The 21,483-nt window shown below is 47.7% G+C and overlaps 1 protein-coding gene across 3 annotated transcripts in view; it reads left to right on the plus strand.

Moving 5' to 3' along the window:
• Positions 1-329: 329 nt before the first annotated feature.
• LYRM9 (LYR motif containing 9) overlaps positions 330-21,483 on the plus strand; it is a 77,618-nt gene continuing 56,464 nt past the window's right edge. The window contains exons 1-4 of one of the 3 annotated variants that reach the window (XR_010838212.1): positions 330-417; positions 10,920-11,062; positions 12,729-12,821; positions 13,718-13,868. Coding sequence is in view for 1 of the 3 variants with exons in the window: in XM_059047912.2 (XP_058903895.1) it covers positions 10,937-11,062; positions 12,729-12,821; positions 13,718-13,735 (237 nt within the window). In the remaining 2 variants the exon portion in view is untranslated. Of the gene's footprint in view, positions 418-10,900; positions 11,063-12,728; positions 12,822-13,717; positions 15,234-21,483 lie in introns of those variants that run through there. The other 2 variants (XM_059047912.2, XR_010838211.1) reach the window with 2 other exon arrangements.

Genomic DNA, 21,483 nt, shown 5'->3' on the forward strand with positions numbered 1-21,483 from the left:
ATAATTCCTGTCATCAACAAGAGTGGTTTAGGAAAAGTCCTTCTGCAAGCCTTTTCACAGATCTTGAACACCCCCTCATATTTTAGCAGCAGTCCATACTCAGGAAAATGCGGAGAGCCTGTCTTCAGGGCTTATATCCGAGGTAGCAAAAGCCAAAAGGAAGAGTGGGTGTTTAAGGTAAAGAAGGTTGTGAGTGGGACAGCTTTCTTTCTCAACCGGGTGTGCTCGGATCAGGGAAAGGGCACCTACCTAGTAGGGTTTCTTCATTAACAGACCCCAAGTCCCGCGCGCTGCCGACAGAGGGCGCTCGGCTCAAGTCGCCCTGCAGGGGCGGTGCTTCGGCGATCCGGGGGCGCAAGCGCACTGGTGGTCGCCGCGTCCGCCGCGTCTGAAGCTGACGTTTTCCTGTGGAGGCCGGTGAGCCGCTAGGCGCCGGCGGAGGGTGGGAGCGTGGGTGGGAGCGTGGGTGGGCGCACAGGGTTGTGAGCCACCCGTGGTGGCGGGGACTGGCTGGGGATGTGAGGTCTCGGGCGTCTTCGGCCTGGCGCGGCTTGTGGAAGACTCAGTGCCGCTGCCTTTCCTTCCCCGACCCTCTTGCCTCCGGAGAGCCGTGTGCCCCGGAGCGCGGCTTCTGGACGCGCCGCAGGCCTCGCAGGGGCGTCTCGGGCGGAGGAGGCCCAGCACGCCGAGGGGTTGGGGGCGCCACGGGGAGCCCAGGGGTCTGCGGGCGCCGGGCCCGCTGGTGGAATGTTCCTGACAGGCACACGTCTCCGCCGTCGGCCTCAGTTTGCCCATTTTCAAAAGCAGTCTTGGCCCCTGCACGGGCCGAGTGTCCGCAGCATCCTGTGAGCGCTGTTACCTCGAGTCACCTTCACCTTTTGACTTACGGTTCTGCCTAACTGATCAAGTCACTCCATGGCCGAAACCCCTGAGCCCTTAGGACTAATCTTTCCTTTTGTTTGTTTTTTACACAGCATACAGTTCACTCACTTCAAGTGCACAATTCAGTGTCTTTTAGTTTAGTCGCAGGACGCAGGCTGCGCTCTCTGCGTCCACGCCCACGTCCACCCAGCCACACTCTACTCGTCCTTCAGACCTCAGATTTAATGTTCCTTTCTCAAGAAACCTTCTCTGACCCTTGACTGGGTGAGGGACCCCATGAGCCAGTCTCTCGGGGACCTGAATTCCACTTTGTAGTATTTAGTTATAATTGAATACTTGGTTTTTATTATCCTGTGTTACTGTGTAAGTTCTGTGGGGTCAGGGGTTGCCTTGATTGTTTCCGTAACTCCAGCAACTAGCACCTTATTGGTGCCCAATGACTATTACAGCACACACGTGTACTGTACTAGGGATACAGCCATGAACAAAATAAACTTCCTGCTCTTGTGGAGCTTACGTTCCAGTGGGGGAATGCATACAAACAAGTAAATATATATCGTGGTGAAAAATGCTGTGAAGAAAAAAAAAATGCGAAGAAGAAGGGACTATAGTGTGGTCAGAGAAGGTCTCTTAAATGAGACTTGGATACATGGGTGTGTGAGCCACGGGGGTGCCTGGAAGAGTGGTTGGGTATGTGAGGACAAGCAAGGAGGCCAGAGGGAGGAGGAGCACGAGAGAAAAAGGGTAAACCAGGCGCTTTCAGCTCAAGGGTCCTTGGAGACAAGCCCTGGGTGTGTGTAGAAAGAGCTTGAGTTAGGAAGGGGGAAGCCCAGCTGTGGCTCTTAGCTGGTTCTTCTGTGTGACCTTGAGCCTCAGTTTTCTTCCTCTGTAAAGTGCGAGTAGCAGGATTGGAGCTTAAGTAGGCCCTCTGAAGTACCCACCCCAGTATCTGACATCTGGTAGCTGTACAATATATCAGTTCCTGGCTTTGGCCCTCGAGTAGAGTGTGTTGTGGCCTGTGTGGGCAAGGCCATTGGCACAAAGCAGTCTAATATCACTAGATTCAGTTGAGGTTGCTGGTTGCTCTACTCTGCAACCAGCATGTTTGCTTTTGGATGATATTTCTGGTTTGCTTTGGCTGGAATAGCTCACCAGGTTCACTTCAAACTGTAAAGGCTCAGGGTGGTTTGGGCTGACACATGTGATGTTCAGGATCCTTTGAGACAGCAGGCGTGGTAGAAAGAGGTGAGGATTCAGAGCCAAAGGATCTGAGTTTGAGACCTGCCTCTGCCACCTGCTGGCTTTGTGACTTCAGGACAGTCCCTTTCTTCCTGGCTTTAGTTCCTCTTTGGTTAAGTGGGAATCCATCAGCACACATTTATTGAGCTTCTGTTACGTACCGGGCACTGTTGACTATGGAGGGGTGACTGATATAGTCTCTGTCCTCCAGAAGCTGACAAACAGCAAGGAACACAGGTAGCCAGGTAGAGTAGCAAAGGATAAGATGTCCAAGCACCTAACACGTGCCAGCCCCTAGACTAGGCAGTGTACTGATGTTAGCTTGAGTGATCTTTGCAAACCCCCCAGGAGGTACATATTCTGTTGTCCAGTTTACAGAGCAGGAAGCCGAAGGCCAGAGAAGGTGAATTTAATGAGAGAAGTTGGAACCAGACTTCAGAGGGCCCTGGATAAAGAACATTCCACAGAGGTTTTGGAGAAGGGTGTGTTTTTTAGGAAGTGTCCTTGGGTGGGACTGTGAGGGCTGGACTGGAAGGAGAGAGGCGGATAAGGAGGCATTGTTACAGAGCTGGGAACCAAGATAGTGTCCATGGGGTTGGATCTTGAGAGCCTTGACCATGTGGGAGAGAGACTGGAGGAGCGAGGATTGTTCCCCGTTTCTAGCTTAGGAGAACATGCGTTCAAGCTGGAGCCCTGGAGTTGGGGGGAACAGAACCATTCTGTTCCTATATTGCAACTTTACCCATCAAGAAGAATAATTGCATATTTAAACAATGTCCTGTGCAGGCTTAATTTAGCTTTATCAGTGCTCAGTGAGGCATAATTTCTGGTTATTTTCTGTAGTTCCATTCTTTTCTTACTTTTTTAAAGTATGACTTTTTTTTTTTCCATTTATTTTTATGTGCCCTATGTCAGGGCACAGGTTAGGGAAAGACAGTGGGATTAAGTGGGGCCGAAGGCCTGTTTCTCAGCCTCTGTAATGGTGATACCATTTGGCTCCCAGGAAATTCCCTTTGTGACTTTGTTTTCACTCTTTTCCTTTATTCTGTCACATTCTCTTTGGGTTTCCTAAGAGCTTTTTTTTTTTTTTTTTTTTTTAGTATTTCTCTAGTTGCCCCTTTTCTTTGTGTAATTGACATTAGTCTTGGGACTTGTTTTTTCATCTGTATGCAGGGGGAAGCCATAGATGAGGTCCTTGGGTTTCTGAAAAGCATGGAACAAGGGTTTGTGGAGAAGGTTGAAAACCAAGAACTGGATATAGTATAGTCAGGTGCTTTCATGAATGCTTGGACCTGGTCCTGGACAAGCCCTGGGGAGAGTTCTCAGTGGGGTCCTTAGCCCTGATCTGGGCAGCATTTGTGAGTGGCTCAGATATAGACATATAGGTAGTGTTAGAAGAAGGTAAGGGCATGGGCTTTGGAATAAAATAGGCCTAGGTTTGATTCCTTACCTGACCATGTACCAGCTGTGTGGCCTCTGGCAAATTACTTAACCTCTCAAGAGTTTCAGTTTCCTCATCTGTAAAATGGGGCTAATGAGACCTACTCCATAAGATTGTTGTGAGGATACTTGAGATAACACATGTAAAGCTGTCAACACCTCCCTGACATATGCTAATCACTCCCTGAGTGTTAGGTAGTAAGACATGCCATCAGCTCTGCAGAGGCCAGGGGTAGGAGAGCCATGTAACACGTCAGGCCGTTCATCTCTGTGGTCGTAGGGCTGAGTCCAGAGTCACACATGAGATAGATGCTCAGAATGTCCTTGCATGGGTGACTGACACAGCTTGCTGGGCTTTCTTTCTCTTTGTACCCCCTTCGTACTTCGTATGTGATTGTTTCTGTGCTTTTGTTGTGCTGAATTGAGTTGGATAACAGACAGGATCAGGTATCCCAGAGATTGTGGCAGATTGTGACTCTGGACTGAACTAATAAAATACAAGATGGGGAAACAGACTTAAGAATAGTTCGTGGAAAAAAGGTTCCTTTGAGCCGAATACCAGGGCCATGTGAGGGCCAGAGCAGAGAATGCAGTCTGGGCTGCATTCCTAGGATTCCCAAGTAAAGGAGGTGGCATTGCCATGTGAGTGCCAGTGCCCACGGAGCTGGTCAGAACACAAGCAAACCATGGTTTTTCCCTCTGGACAATATGTTGAAGAGTGAGATGGATAAAGAAGGGATGTGTGTGTGTCCAGAAAGAGGAGGGCGGTGAGATGGAGAAGCATTGGGGGTTACGGCACCTTCAGGATGCTTATCTTGGAAAAGATATGACTGGGGGGCTGGGATGATTGACTTTGAATAATGACAGACTGGCCTGGGTGGTAGGTTAGGGAGACTTTAGCCCTAAAGGGCAGAGCTCACAACAGCGAGTAGAGTTTTACAGGGCAGATCTTAGCTCAGAAGCAAAACGACTTTCAGCGCCCTGCCTAGAGGGAATGTTTTGAGGGAGAAAAAGTGGGTGACTCCCTGCCAATGAGAAGAGATTCTTTGACACCAAGTGGGAGAAGGTCACTGTCAGCTCTTTGGCATCCTGCTTTTGAAAGGTGGCCTACTTTGCCCTGTTTCTATTCATTAAAGTTAACACCTTTTCCTGAGAGCCTGCTACTTCGGTGGCCGCAGGATGAGTAACCAGAACTCAGTTCTGATTTGGGAAAAAGCTAAATAAGTTTCACGTGATCTGTAGTTTGATTTAAAAGTAAAAAAAAAAAAAGATGTATTCTTTTCTCTGATGTATAGAGAGCTAACTGAATCAATGAAATGCACAAACCTCTTCTGACCTCAGTCTGCACCAGAGACTTCCTTTAGCAGGCCATTCCTATTTTGGGTAGAAGCATTAAAAGGGCATCATAATGTATTGTTTTCCCCTTTGCTGCTCTTCCAGGGCCAGAGAAGGGCCTGGGAGAGGAACCTCATATTCAGTGAGCTGCCGCCATGAACCAGGCATCTATGTCTCTTATTTAATCCTCACATCAGCCTTGCCATGGTTTGGGACCCACATGCTTCACTCTTCCACTCAGTCCGTACTCAGGGACAGAAAAGTGGCCTGAAAGGTGTTGGGGAGAGGGAGGATTCAATCTGACACCCCTCTGTTTAGTGGCCACTGTGTGCCAGGCACTGTGGGAGTGACAAAGTGACAGAGGAGACTGAGCCGGGAAGAACGTGGAGTGTGTGGGGATTTGGTTACAGATGGGATAGAGGTTGGTGGTTGATTGGGGAACGTCTTCAACAGCCCACCCCTCCATCACCGTGCATACATACTAATGACCCTAGAGTTTGTTCTGTGGGTGCCATTAAAGGATATCAAGCAAGGGGCTCACAGATGAGATTTTTGTTTTTAGAGACTCATTCTGGCTGAGCACAGGGAGGGACTGAAGAGTCGACGTTTCAGAAGGGTGTTGGATTAATCCTGGAGAGAGCCTCTGAGAGCCTAACGGGCCCCCTTTCCTTCAAGAACTCAGGGAGGTTGGAGCACACATCCCAGCTCCACCACTCCCTGGTTGTGTATCCGTGGGCATGTCAGCCCACTTTTCAGCGTCAGTTTCCACATCTGCAAAGTGGGATTTATAATGCTTTTTGTCAGAGGGTAGTTGTAAAACTGCACCGTGCCTACCGCGTCAGTCGGCTCTCAGGCGAGGCTGAATTTCATGGTGGTGGGGAGCCGAGGATATTCTTGTCTGATGGCCTCTCCAGACTGAGTGACGTAGGTATCAGTGGCCTGCGGGAGTTCCTGCTGGTGAGCTGGAGGGAGGCTGAGGAGACTGGAAGAGGCCTGGAGTATTAGGGTGGGAAAGGGAGGGTGCTTCTGCCAGAGGTGATGGCCAGGAGTACCGAGGCATGGAGGACCCTGCAGAGGGCAGCGGTCCTCACTTTATAATGGGCAGGAGCGCAGGCTGCCTGCGTCACGTTTGGACCTCCAGGGCCTGAAGGCAGGGAGAAGGCTGAGCTGTTGTTTTCTCAAGCTTGGGGATTGGTTGGATTTTGAGGTTATTCAGTCAGCAAGCATTGATGGAGGAGTCCACTGTGTGCTCAGGACTGTGCTAGGCACTGAGGCATTGAGGTGGAGGATCTGACACAGTCCTTGCCCTCGTGGGCTGGTGGGAGAGATGGACAGGCAAACACAGGGTGATTCCTGCGCGTACAACAGGCTGTGGACACACAAATAAAGAAGAGAGTCTAGTTCTGTGTGGGGGTAAGAGGGAGAGGAGGAGTTAACCAAAAAGAAATCATTGGAAGAGTGTTAGGAGCCCACAGAATCAAGGGAGAAGCCTAGAGAACTGTGCAGGAATCTAGACATTTCTGGAAGGCCAGGCAGCAGGACCTTCAAGGACAGTTCAGAGCAGGAGGAAGCTGATCAGGACACACTTCTCAGGGGTACATAAACTTCGTTTGCTGGCTCTTTGTAACCATGTTCAGGGACCTATTTCCAGAGGTGGCATATACTCAAGTGGCCTAGTTTGGGTCTGATGCTCTCCTTGTGGCCGGGAGAGATGCAGCCACTGGCGGCAGTCTCAGCAGGCCACACTCAACGGGAAGGAGTCATCCCTTAAAAAGAAAATTGGGGGTGAAGGAAGCTGTTAGGAAGAACCACAGAAATGTATTACAGGATGAATAAAAGTCCTTTTGGGGCAGGGGCTAGTGTTGCAGGCAGCACTCACCGCGGGCTCTGGAGCCGGGCTTCCCATATGGAAAGCCTGGCTTCTGCTCTCACAGCTGTGTGACCTTGGACAAATTTCCTCCCGTCTTTTTGCCTCCATTTCCTTATATGTAAAAGGAGAGCATAATGGTACCTCCTGTAGAATTACTGAGAAGATTACAATTAGTTAATTCTTGTGCATTTTTAGAATAGTGCCTGTCACATGATAAGTATTCAGCAAGGCAGTTGTAATAATAACAGTACATGATGACGACGATGATGATGATTGTTATTATCACTAAAGGAACCATAGGTGGTTTTTGTCAATGTGCCTGGCAGGTAGAAGAGTGAGGACGGATGAATGTGGGCAGATAAGGATGCTTTAAGAATTGGCATCTGCCTAAAGAGCGTAAGACTTTACTCACTAGGTGATGGAAAGCCATCTGTGATGGTTACGTTTATGGGTCAACTTGACGGGGTCGTGGGGTGCCCAGATATTTGGCCAAACCTTATTCTTGGTGTGTCTGTGAAGGTGTTTTTGGATAAGATTAACATTTACATCAGGAGACTGAATAAAGTAAATTGCCCTCCCTCACGTGGGTGGACCTCATCCAAGCACTGGAAAGCCTGAATAGACTGACCTTTCCCTACCCAGAGAGAATTCTCCTGCCTGATGCAGCCTTCCTACTGGTTCATTGGCTCTTCCTGGTTCTGCAGCGGCTTCTGGCCTTCTGACTCAAACTGGGATATCAGCTCTGCAGATTTTGAACTTTCCAGCCTCAATAGTCATGTGAGCCAATCTCTTATAATCTCTTTCTTTCTCTCTCTCTCTGTATATATAACTGATTGGTTCTACCTCTCTGGAGGACCTTAATACATCTGTTATATGTCAAGCATTCTGTCACGGTGCTGAGACTATAACAGGCAAACATGACACAGGCTGTCGTGTGCCATCAGAGTTCAGTTTGCCTGGACTCAGTAGCCAGTGTTGGGTGATGTGATGCGGGGTGGTGGGCAGGGGCCAGAGCAAGAGGGGGTCTTGGAGGCCATAGAAAGCAGTATGGATTTTATACTGTAGACCAGTGCTTTTCCAAAGTTCAATACCACCTTCATGATTCTTGGCATATCCGGATTTCAACTGCATTCTTACTTGCTTGATATATTTTAAAAAATCACTTTTCTGCCTGTTCATTTTTTAAACTGTTGTAAGCCATAATACCTATGAGATTATGGAATTTTTTTCTCATTACACATGAAAATAAATCTAAAACCATGACAATAAAAAGATGTTGTTCCATATACTGCTTAAAATATTTTCATCTTTGTCCCACATTTTGGGAAAAGTTGTCATGAGTGATAGGGATGGGGTGGACATCAGGGGTTTTAGGCAGGAATGTGACACGCTGAGATTTATGTTTTGGAAAGATTCACTCTGGCTGTTGAGTGGAGAATAGATTGTCAGACAATAGATTGCTGGGAAATCTTGCAGGTGTCTGGCTGAGTTGTGGTAAGAGTCTGAACCGAGGATGTGCAGTGGAAATAGAGAGGAAGGGACAGATTTGAGGGGCGTCCAGAGGTAGAATTTGATAGGACTTAGAGACCAGTGGCGTGGGGATTGAGGAGAAGGCAGGTTGTCTCTGTGATGGCTTTGCTTTGGTTGCCTGGGAAGACAGAGGTGTCTTTACAGAGGCAGGGAGCCCAGGTGGGGAGGCTAAGGTCAAATCCAAAGAGCAGGATATGCGAAGCAAAGGTTCCCAGGGCTACAGGGTTGGACTACAGATTTAGCAATGATGCTGTGAGGTTCATTGTGCCTTAATAGCAAACCCATGCTTTAAATTAAATTAAAACATTTTTAGTTTAACTAGTCTGAGTGGACCCACATAGGCATTCTCTTCTAGTTATTACTGAGAATGACTAAGTATTATAATTGAGCTGAAAATAATCTCCCACCCATACTTGCTGGGTTGGTTTCTAAGTATTGCTTGGGTTTTTAAGTAATGTAACAAAGTTGTGTTCTTTCCAAGTGTTAATTTTAAAGACTGCAGATGGTAACCATCTGTTACACGACTAGCATTTTACAATATTTGATTAGCACTTTATATAGTTTGGGAAAGCCTGCTAGTGGAGCCTGCCCATCAGTCTTTGGTGGTATGTCCTCTGTGGTAGCCCTTGAAGGTCTCTGTCCCCATGATATGTGGCTCCCCTCTGTTTGTTGTGCTGAAGTGTGACTAGTCGAACTGGCAGGTTGATACACGTCGCAAGACAACCCTGAAGAGCCCTGCCCTGTTTGCACTCTTCCTTAGAGCTGGAACCCTCAGAGCTCATTGGCAAAGCAGAATTTGGGAGGGCTAGATCTGTCCATCAGTTAGGACTCTTTTGGTTGCAAGTGACAAAACAACAAACCCAAACCTGCGGTTTGTTGGGCCCCTAGGCAAATCTGGGACTGCCTTCAGGTGCATGGTTTTGGGGCTCAGGTGACTTCTTTAGACTTGGTTTCAATCAGGGTCTCAGCTCTGCCATCTGCTGTGTGGCTTCAACCTCAGGCTTCAAGAGGAGGCAAGATGGCTTCCCTGAGGATGAAGTCCTCTCAGCATCGAGTCTAGAGGGAAAGAATGAAGCCTTTCCACTCACTCCTGCAGAGGTGTTGAGATTTGCTCCGATTGGACCAGTTTGTCACGTGCCCATCTGTGAACCAGTCCTCGTGACCGTGTGGATAAAGGGCTCTGATTGGTCAGGCCTGGAGTGGAGCCCCACCCAGACCTTGTGGGCTGAGACCTGGAGGGATGGATTCCCAGTGGCTCATCCCAGGATGTTACCAGGTGGGAGGATTGGGGGGAGCAGGCGGCCACCTGCCCACCCCAGTGTCAGAGTGAAAGGCCATAGTACCAGGAGCAATGGGCAAATTTAAACTGTGGAGACAGACATTTATTGTTGCCAGGAAGATCATACGCTGGAAACGGAATGAAGGAGCCTCTGAAACTAGCTCCTTAGTAAGTGTCCTTTCCTAATTTGAGATAGATTAGTATTTAGATTTAGTATTCTGGTTCTCTTTTTTTTTTTTTTTTTTGAGTGGGTGGGGATTGTCTTCTTTTTATGTTACTTTAAAACTAAGGCCCCTCACTTAATCTTGGTCTGTTAGCTTCTCCATTTGGAACACAGTGAGCTTCTCTCTCAGAGAGGGGAAATCTGTGCAGAGGAGATAACAGATTCCATTCAGTCCAGTTCAACAAACAGGGCACGAAGCATTGGGGCCCGGGCCAGGCTCAGTAGGTCTGGCAGCTGATGAATCCCCAGCAGTGTGGGAAGCCCTGTTACAGCTCCAGGAACGTGGCACCGCATCCCCCCCCCTCCCCCCCAGGGAGGGACAGTCACGAAGGGCTTCCCAGAGGAAGTGACACTGACCTGGCCCTGGAAGCATGAACACAAGTTCCTCACACGGAGGAGACAGGGAAGGGAGCTCCATGCTGAGGGGGCTGTGTGTGCGAAGGCACAAGAGGTGACCTGTTTGCCAGCTGAAAGGGTCTGGGAGAAGTTCCTTGTGTCTGACTCTGGAGTGAGCCGAGAAACTGGTTCCGACACTCATTCTGGCGTCACTGTGGGGGCGATTGGGGAGTGACAGGCTTCAGGCAGGGGCACCAGGCAAGATGCTGTAGTAGAGGAGGTCCTGGCAGGATCCTCGGGAGCATCCTGTTAAATTGCAGCTTCTGTCCAGTAGGTCTGGGGTGACACTGCGTTTCTAATTAGCTCATGGGTGATGTCTATGCTACTGGTCTAGGACCACACTTTGAGTAGCGAGGCTCAGACCTCTGGGCGTTCTTCCCTCTGTTGCCTGAAGTCAGCTGGTTTCTCAGTGACTGTGACGCAGGATCTTCCTGCTCATCTCCCTTACTCCTCCTGGCATGACACCTCCTCATCTACCACCTGAAGCTGGTCTCCAGAAGGAAGACGACAGGATGAGGCTGAGCCTCTCACCTTTGGTCCTTGCAGGCCTGCTCTGAGCTGAGACTTCTGCAGGGCCGAATGCCCAGCCTGAGCGCGGGGTCTGGGGTCCCTGGGGACCTGGCTCCACACTGTATCAGATACGTCTGCTTCCCAGAGTGCTGGAAGCTGGGGGCCAGGGCTGAGTGTTGGCTTGATGCCTAGAAGTGATGCTCTGTGTTTTCCAGGGACAGAGGTCTTGCAGATGGCCCCGCTACCGGGGGCAGAGCTGGTCCAGAGGCCGCTGCAGCTCTACCGATACCTGCTGCGCTGTTGCCGGCAGCTGCCAACCAAGGGCATCCAGGAGCATTATAAGCATGCTGTCAGGCAGGTGGGAATAGGGTCCACTGGGCTTGGGGTGGGGGGCTTCCTGTAATAAGGGGCTATCACAGGGTTGGGGGCCAGGGGCAGTGGGCAGGGATGGATTTTTCCGGTGGTGGGGTTGGGGGTGGCAGTTCCGTAAGAGCCACCGGAAAGCAGTGCTGGCCAGCCCAGCTCCTCTCTCTGGTTTCTGTTCCGGAAATAGGATGCACCCAGCACAGCAGCTCTGTGCCAGGGCTTGAATAAGGCAGCTAAACAGATCATTAAAATAGAGTGTGAGACATAACATCATTCTGACAGGCATACCTGCCAATAATGCACAATCTGAATTTAATCATGAGAAAACATCAGGTAAACCCAGACTGAGCAGCCGTCTGCCACATAACCAGCCTGTGCTTATCAAATGTGTCAACATCCTGAAGCACAAAGGCAGATGACTGCTCTGGTTTAAAGGGGACTAAAGAGATGTGACAACTAAGTGTAAGGAGTGATCCCAGATTGGATCCTGGACCAGAAAAAGCAATGATTGTAAAGGACATTATTGGGGAAATTCATGAAGCTGGAATATGGACTGTAGATTAGATAATAGTATTATATCAGTGTTCAACTTTCTGAATTTGATTGCTGTGGTTATGTAAGAGAACGCCCTTGCTTACATACCCAAAGTATTCAGGGGTTAAGGGCATGATACCTGAAACTTTAAATGCTTCCAGAAATTTTTATACAAACCCATATAGAGCATGATAAAGCAACGTGGCAAAATAGTAACAGTTGGTGATTCTGGTAGGGAATTCTTTCGTAATATTCTTGCAGTTTTTCTGTAGATTAAAAATTATTTCCAAATAAAAAGTTAAAAGCTAAAATTTATATAAATATAGTATGGAAAGTAAAAAAATAGAGGTAGCAACAGAGGGTCGTGGAAACATGGAGAAGGAGTAGTTAGCTGTCTGAGGGAGTCTGGGAGGACTTCCTGGAGGTGAGCATTTGAGGTGCTTCTAAAGATAAGTAGGAGGACATGTGGGGTTGAGAGTGACATATCAGAGGAAGTAACCAGTTCTTTTGAAGGGCCATGAGAGCCACACCAGTGAAACTGAATCTCATGTTGCTTTTCAAAGGCGAACATCTGGTCAAAGCAAACAGCAGCCCTGCATTGCTCTGCTTTGGGCCTGGCTGGATTTTCCAAAGCCACCCTCTCCACTGCCCCTCCCTTCCCTGCATGGCTCTCCAGCATGGGTCTGGAGAAACTCTGCTCTTCTCTGTGGTGAGGCCATGCAGAGAGCTCAGCCTGGTGAAAGCAGCTTCCTGGGAAGAGCAAACGAAGCAGAGAGATGGAAGCTTCCCTTAGGCCTCTGCTACCCGATAACCTTTGGGCCCAGCTTGATTTGGGGGTAACTTGGGGCCAGTCTTCCTTCTCACGGCTGCCCTGCTGGCAGGAGTACAGGCTGTGTAGTCAGCTGGTCCAGGATTCAAATGCTGGTGCCGTTGCTTAACGGCAAGTTAGAGTTTCTGAGCCTGTTTCCTCATCTCAGGGTGGGCTCATCGTAACTGTCTGTGGAGGGGTAAGAGTGATGCTGAGTGTACAGTGCCCACAGTGTGCCTGGCCCACAGCTGCTGCTCTGAAGCTGCCAGTCCTGTGATTTTTGCCTAGTCATCTTTCCCTGTGCTTAAACCTCCAGAGTTTCCAAGTTCATTCGGATGAAGACAACCCTGAGAGGATCCAGCAGATTATTAAACGAGCCATTGAAGACGCTGACTGGATCCTGAGCAAAGTAAGTGCTCGGCTCCGACTTCCACCTGCGAGTTGGGGTTGAGGGCTGTAACCTCCGTGACCACCAGGGGTCGCCCCTGCCCCACAGTTGAGACCGATCAGCGCTGTGGAGGCCCCCCTCCCCTCACCAGCCGCTCCCCTCCTCCAGAAGCCCAAAGGTGATGGCAGATGCCCTTCTGGTTGCGTTTTCTGCAGGGGGGTGCGCATCCTTAATCCCTAAAGGCAAACTTCTGCCTCACAGTGCTGAATAAGCTGAGATGGGGCCACAGGAAGAAGGAAGAGAACAGTCTTGCTGGTAGCAATAGTGCCAAAGCTGGCAGCAGCCTTGTGATGGCTCAGAGAGGAAAGCTGGGTGAGGCAGGGTTACCGAGGAAACATTCGAGTATCTGTTTTGGTAGAGGCAGGAAGGGAGTCAGGAATACAGACAGGCTTGCTGGTCCTAACACTTGGTATTAGAACAGCCTTGAGAGCTGGAGCACACCCCTCCACTCTGTCCTTCTGAATCAGATCTCCATAGGTGGGGTCCAGGATTTGTGTTTTAAACTCAGTGATCGGACTAGTTGGTTTCTGAATGTTGTCTTCTATAACCAGAGATTTTTTTTTTTTCTTCTGAACGAGTCTCAGCTTCAAGGGAAGACTGGACACACCACAATTTTCAATTCCAATGTTCCCAGTGTCTTTCTTATCCTCTCTCCCCAACCCCATCAGCTTCCTTCTCTATTGGAACCAACTAGAGACTTGACTGTCTGCTGCCTGCTGACCGGGTTCCACTGCCTCTAAGAAGCCCTTGCAGGAGGCAGCTGAGGCCTAGTGACCACAGTTCTCAGGACTTCCCGGGTCCTCCCTCCCCGCCGCTGGCTTCCCTCACCCACTCGTAATGATCTCTCTGTCTTACAGTATAAAAAACAAAACTGAGACTCCAGGACGTAGTGAGTGCAGCTGCCTTGGAGACACTGATATTGAGAGCCCTCGCTTCGCCTGGCACTAAGCAGCAGCAGCAGTTTTGGAATATCCACTAGCCTCGTTGGCTGGGAGCAGGAAATCAGGGGTAGGAGAAGCTGATATTTGCTCAGACGGATCTTCTTGCCATGTTTGTGTCTCCAGTGTCTCCTTTATGTTTGCTTTTCCAGCTGGTTATGATGTGAGATTTGGGGACAATGTGTTTTCTCACTTTGCACTGAAAGTGATTCATTTACTCTGGGCATCATTCTTTGAGACCCAGAGCCGGTGTGCCCTCATATAGCTGGCTGTACAGAGGACAGGGCATGGGTTTAAGAACCAGACAGATCTGGATTTGAATCTCAGCTCAGCGGCTTTTCAAGGGTGTTGGCTTCAAGTCCAGTTTCCTCCTTCATTAGGATTAGATAAGATGAAATCAAAGAGCCTGACGTAGGACATGGTATGCGGTGGGGCCAGTAAACATCCCTCTGAGGAAGCCGTCCTGTGCCGCTCCCGGCGCGGTACTCACACATCTCTCTGACTCCCTCCATATCAGGTCTTAGTTCCTTGTGGGCTGGTCCCGTCCCTGCCTGTCACCCCAGGCCCCCGAGCCCCGCAGTTGCACTGTGCCCAGCCGTCCGCCCAGCAGCTGCTCTTCCTGACACCAGCCCAGAGAGGCAGAAACCCTGGTCCTTGCCATCTTGGGGTTTATTGTGTCCCAGAGTGGCAAAACAAAGAACACCAGAGCAGCTGCGGTAGACGCCGGCGCGTCCGCGTCCAGGCTGTGTGAACCTGTGATCTGTTTTGACCGGCCCTTGCCTACTTCACTCCATCTTAGCAGGAAAGCGGGGAGGAGCAAGCCAGCAGTCTTGGGGTTATCGTGAGCCTGAAATCGGTGGAGAATGCAGACCGGGGTCACATCCCACCTCCACACAAGTTACTCTTGGGTGACTTACCTCCTCTCCTTCAGCTTCGGTTTCCCCGTCTGTCCAGCAGAGTAATGACCGTACCTACCACATGGGGCCATGGTGAGGAGTCATGAGCCCTGATGTACACCAAGTGCTTCACCCAGAACCCGGCCTGGGGAGCCAGGGAGAAGGGAGCTCAGAGAGGTTGGGCCCCTTCTCAAGGTCACAAAACTGCTAAGCCAGGTCTGTGAATGTACCAAACACTATAGATTTAGGAGGGAAAGGAGAGCAGCCGGGAAAGAGGGAAGGAGGGGTGAGAGGGAGGGAGGGAGGAGGGAGGGAGGGCAGCAGGGAATGTCGGGGTAACTGGCTGGAGTGGGCAGAGCAGCCAGAAGATGCAGAGAGAAGCCACACCAGGATGTGAGCGTCCCCCAAGGACTCTCAACCAGAGGATGAACTAGCTTACATTTGTGTCCTTGCAGTCATGTGACTTAAAGTGACTGAGATATGCCCACGTGCACGCAGTTGATCAGCAGATAATGAAGTAAATACATCAATTTGTGAAAGCTCTGGTGTATGTTACTCCCTACTGTGTGCCGTCATACTAGATGTTGAGGATTAGAGATAGGCAGACAGAAAGCTGCCTGGGAAGGGATCATTCTTCAGAGTCCTAATTCATTAATTGAAATGTCCAATCCTAGGTAAAAATAAAATTTCACAACTTGAATTAAGGTGGTGGTATCTCCCCTCTTCCAGTTGGGATCTGCTGCAGTGGGAAACCCGCTGTCAGAGAAGGGGACACGGGTGGGCAGCCGTTGCTAACTTGGGGGTGGGGCGGGAGTGGAGGGGCATGCCAGGCAGAGGGGCAGTTTCAGCAAAGGCTCCAAATAGTACCACTTGCTCAGGAACTCCCATGCTGTTCAGTGTGGTTGAGACACTGTGGGCGGAAGAGACAGTTCTACGATCATCTCTTTATGTAATTGTCTCCCACCTGAGAGTGAACCCCTGGAGGGCAGGGACCATGGGCCAGCTGTGTGCCTGCTGCCCAGGCGGTGAGCTGTAAGCATTTGTTGAATGGGAGAATGATAATACCAGGCAGACTGATGTCTCTCTTTTGTTAGAGTGTTTATTGCTTTTTCATAATGGGGGAGGCTGGGAGGTGGTGATTATTTCTTGGCCAAGCACTGGTGTGTGTGTGTGTGTGTGTGTGTTTTCTTATCACCGATGTTAATTTGGCCTAAGATTGTATTCATTTTTTAAAGAACCAGTGTCATCTGATTGGTTTGCATTTGGCAGTTAACATGAAAAAAATCTTAAAAGACATGATGCTAAGGGAAGCAAAGAACACCTTCATAGGAGAAGTAATGCTTAAGCTTGGTCTTCATAGAGAAAAGAATGTCTTTTCAGGTGAATGACTGAGGCAAGTAGAGCATTCCAGATGGGAGGAGAAGCATGGGCAAATAGCTATGGCATGAACAGGTTGGGGTGCTGGGAGAGTGAGAAATTTATTTGCAAGGTACAAGGGTGCCAGAGAACATCATGGACACGGCAAGAGGGAGGTCAGCAGTGGGGGTAGGAAAACCCACATCAGTTTGGGAATAGGAGTAGGTGAGACCGGTGATTAGAGAGGCCTGCTTTGGGCCAGTGGCTGAAATTAACAGGCCTAGGGGCTCTCGGGCTCAGCCAACCTCAAGGTTATGAGCCCTAGTCAGTTTCAGAGTTCAAATGAAGCTCCTCTTGTGCATTCATTACTCAAAGCTGAAAGGGAACAGGTGCCTCCCCAGATGTCAATAGAAAGGGATTCATTCTCTTCAGAGATGCTGTGTCTCCATGGTATTGACAGCAGCTCATTAACAGGAGGTAGAGCTAGAGATATTCTGATGGTTTGGAGAAACCTGATCCTGAATGAAGCTATCCAAGTGCCCACTCAAGGGCATGGCCCTCCTTTGGGACCCACTGCTACCCATATAGACCCCTGTACTTCTCAGGCGGGATGGTATTTATGGAATTAAAGGTCTCTCTGTTCCACAAGATAGTGAGTTCCAGTGGCAAGGATCATGACTTCAACTCATTCAGCATATGTATGTGAAGCTCCTGCTATGTGCAAGGCACCATGCCAGGTGTTGGTAGGGTACCTAAATGTAAGGCCTTAACCTGGATCCCAATTACATTTTCCTATTGATTTTGGCTCATAAGGCCAGCGTGTCAGAATTAGTAGAATGTGGATCTAGCATGTTAATCACACTTCATTTCCTCTGCTGTTTTGCCGTTTATTCATTAATTCTGCGAACGTTGAGCACCTCTTATGTGTAAAAAATTCCATCTATAGTTTCATTAAGGTTGTGTTATGGGGTGGTTTAATTGCTCTCCTTATTGATCTGTGTGGTTTCTGGAGATGTATGGAGAGGTTTCATTTTGGGCACCCATGATTATCCATAGGAATCTAGTTTTTTAATCAAACTAAAAAAAAAATATTTTTTTTTCCTGAAAATTTCCTATTGATAGACATTAGCCCACATTTACACACACATACATAACATTTACTGCTGACAAGTCTGGCTGAGAAATGGTGAATGACTTTGAAAACATGTTTTTCTGACATTTTCACCTTACTATTACCGTAAATCTTTAAAATTCTTGAATCGGAGTGATAAGGAGAATTGCCCAAGGCTCCAACCTGTCAGTCTAGCCTCAACCTCCAGCCTCTAGGCATGTAGGTAAATGAACATTCTCATTCTTTTTTTCATCTTAGCTGCAGTGTTGGTTTCATGTTCTCTCTGGTCTGCATAATTGGCTGTGTCAGAAACTGCTGCTTGAGGAGCTTGGAACCCTCGTACACTGCTGGTGGGAATGTAGAGTGGGGCACCTGCTTTGGAAGTTTCCCAAAATGTTAAACATGGAGTTACCATATGACTCAGCAGTCCTACTCCTGTGTATGTACCCAAGGGAAATGACATACATCTACACAAAACACTTTGTACACAAATGTTCAAGGCTTTATTCATAATAGAAAAAAAAAAAAAAAAAGCAAACAACCCAAATATCCATCAACTGATGAATAGATAAATAGATGTAGTATAGTTATACAATAGTATGTAATTCAGTAATAAAAAGGAATGAAGTACTGATACACCCTGCAACATGGATGAACCTTGCAAACACTATGTTAAGTGAAAGAAGCCAGTCGCAAAATACAAAGATATATTGTACGATTCCACTTGTGTGAAATATCCATCATAGGCAAATCTATGGAGACATAAAGTAGATTAGCCTAGGGGCTGGGAGGGGTAGGTGTTGGGAAGAGTGGGGTTTCCTTATGGAGTGATGAAAATATTTTAAAATTAGATTATGGTGAAGGTTGTACAACTCTGAATATGTTAAAAACCACTGAATTGTATACTTTAAATGGGTGAGTTGCGTGCTTTGTGAGTTATATCAATAAAAGTCCTAAAAATAAAATAAAATGCCAGGAGAAAACTGAATACCAAAGCATCTGGAAGGTAACACCCAAACTATCATTAATTTCTAGAAAATTCTCTCCTTCTTGATTAGTGTCTTTTGAAGGGAACAATTAATTGTCTTCTCTCTCCAGTGGTTTCCAAGGTTGAATTTTTCTACTGGGAATGAGGGCCAATCCTCATGCCTTCTTTACCCACTGTGCTCACTTTGTAATCCTTTGGGGCAGTCCTCGCTTTTCTTCAGAGAGAAACAAGCCCAGAGAGGCTAAGACATTTGTCCAAGGTCACATCTCAAGAACACACATCTCGGGCTTCCCTGGTGGCACAGTGGTTGAGAATCTGCGTGCCAGTGCAGGGGACACGGGTTTGATCCCTGGTCTGGGCAGATCCCACATGCCGTGGAGCAACTAAACCGTGCTCCACAACTACTGAGCCTGTGCTCTACAGCCCACAAGCCACAGGTACTGAGCCTGCGTGCTGCAACTGCTGAAGCCCGTGCATCTAGAGCCCATGCTCCACAACAAGAGAAGCCACCACAGTGAGAAGCCCGTGCACCGCAACAAAGAGTAGCCCCGCTTGCCGCAACTAAAAAAAGCCCATGTGCAGCAACGAAGACCCAATGCAGCCAGAAATAAATAAATAAATTTATTTTTTTTAAAAAAAGAAAGAAAGAACACACATCTCCCAGGTTGGGCCCTTTCTAGAGGTTGAAGGCTGCTCTTCCAACGGCTCTGAGATGATAACCTATCTATATTAAGTTATATTAAAATTTTTTTTTTTTATCCTCATCCCCTCTTAGAAGTCTAAGAGGTACAAAGGACTTGGGGAAATGAAGTGACTTTGGATTACAAAAAGTTTGAGTTTCCCAACTGGAGTGCCCTAGGCTTGTCACCTCTACCTGAAGCAACCTTAACCCATTATCCCAGTGTGTCCTACTTATATTGTCACTTTTTATGTGTGCCAGGGAATGAAAAGGGTTGGAAAGCTCTGGGGTCTTCTCCTTGGCATTTTCTGTGTCTGAAAGTGTCTGAACTGAACTGAGGTGCCTCTTTGATGTGTATATGGCTACCACAACCCAGAAAAAGACATCTGATCTTGTTAAAAGATGGGCTAATAAGCTATGTGACTTAGGGAAAGTTACTTAATCTTACTAAGCCTATTTTTCTCATTTGTACGATGGAGATTAAAAATAATAGCTGTCTCCCAGTGTAGTTCTGAGGATTCAATGAGATGCTGCACCTAACATACTTAGCTGGAGCCTGGTACACAGCTAGCACTAAATAAATGTAGCTCCTATGCTTGTTAATTGCATGGGGTCTCCCTGCCCCGGAGGTTGTCCGGAGCCAGTTTGGGCTTTCAGGCTGATTTCTTTCTGTACATTATTTCACTGATTAGGGAGAACAAACTCATTTTAACTTCTCCCTAAAAGCTTCCATCATAACAGAAATCTGAGGAGAGAGAAGGAATCGTGTCTTCATGTCACAGGTGGGGGTTGGCAGGTCAGGGCACATGACAGAAGCTACCAGGGATTCTGTTTGCACAAAGACCCTCAAGCCCTTCTGGAAGACATGAAGACAAGTTGAAACACAGGTTTGGCTCTGGACTGAGATGCTGAAGCAAGGAAAAGGGCAAAAACTGCCTCCTGAAAACTTGGGGGATTGTCTTTCAATGTTTTTCTTATCTATTGCTGGGTAACAAGTTACTTCAAAATTTAGTGGCTCAGAACCGCCATGGCTTATTATTTCTCATTATTCTGTTGGTCAGGAATTCAGGAAGGGCTTGTCTGGGTGGTGACAAGTAGTGACAGCTGGGTCACTCAGTCTGCTGCATTCAGATGGTGGCTGGGCTGAGCTGGAAGGTTCAGGAAGGCTTCAAATACATGTCTGGCACCATGGCCTTCCTCTATGGGGCCTCCCTCTTTCCCTACATGGTCTCTCATTCAGAAGACCATGCGTTTCTTTACTCTATGGTGGCTGCCTTCCTCAGAGAGCATGAGAGCCTCACCTTTTTCACGTCCTTTTAAAGGCTAGGACTAGAGTGACACTTCTGCCTCATTCTGGTGGTCAGAACGAGATTCAAGGAAAAAGAAAATAGACTGTACATCTTGATGGAACAAGTAGCATGCACACACAATGAGGAGAGACATCGATGGTAGCCACCTCTGGAGACCATCCACCACACCCAGTGAGCTGGTAACTTAAATTTTGGGAAGATAAAAACAATATACTTTAAGTCAGACACTGGCTGAAGGAAGGACAACTTTGGAAGCAACACTGAGGTGCAACACTAAAAACGTTCCCCTAGCTCAACTCAGGAGAAGCCATTCTCATCAATCTTAGAGTCAGGGACTGAGGGAGAGTAAAAATCAAAGACTTTAATAATCAGGTTGCAATATGACATTGCAAGAGCAAGGTCACTTTGTTCAGGATTCTGATAAAAGAATTATAACTATGGCCAGAAGAGATAAGTGTTGGTGAGGATATGGAGAAAAGAGAACCCTTGTGCACTGTTGGTGGGTATGTAAATTGGTGTAGCCGTTATGGAGAACAGCATGAAGATTCCTTTAAAAAAATTAAAAATAGAGTTATCATATGATCCAGCAATCCCACTTCTGGGTGTATATCCAAAGGACTTGAAATCAGGATCTAGAAGACATACCTGTACTCCCATGTTCACTGCAGCATTATTCACAGTAGCCAAGATATGGAAACGACCTAAGTATCTGTCAATGGATGAATGGATAAAGAAGATGTGATATATGTAAATGTACAATGGAATATTATTCAGTCATGAGAAAGAAGGAAATCCTGCCATTTGCAACAGCATGGGTGGACCTTGAAGGCATTATGCTAACTGAAATAAGTCAGACAGAGAAGGACAAATACTATATGATACCACTTATCTGAGGAATCTAAAAAAATGAATTCATAGACACAGTAGAGTGGTGGTTACCAAGGGCTGGGGTGCAGGGTAAAAGGAGGGATGTTGGACAAACTTCCAATTGTAAGATGAATATGTTCTGTAGGGTCTAATGTACAGCATGGTGATTATAGCTACTAATACTGTATTAGAAACTTGAAAGTTGCTAAGAGGATATATCTTAAATGTTCTCAGCACAGAAAAAGAAATGGTAATTTTATGAGGTGATAGAGGTATTAGCTAATGCTATGGTGGTAATCACTTTGCAACATATAAGTGCATCAATCAACATGTCATACACCTTAAACTATTACACAATGTTGCATGTCAATTATATCTCAGGGAAGCTGAAAAAAACCCAAGCCTCTGGTCAGGAGTGTCTTCTCTCAGTGAGAGCAATGGAATCATGACGGGAGAAACAAGCCACAGGAATGAATGG

Source organism: Kogia breviceps, chromosome 19 (genome assembly GCF_026419965.1).
Source record: "Kogia breviceps isolate mKogBre1 chromosome 19, mKogBre1 haplotype 1, whole genome shotgun sequence".
NCBI lineage: Eukaryota > Metazoa > Chordata > Mammalia > Artiodactyla > Physeteridae > Kogia > Kogia breviceps.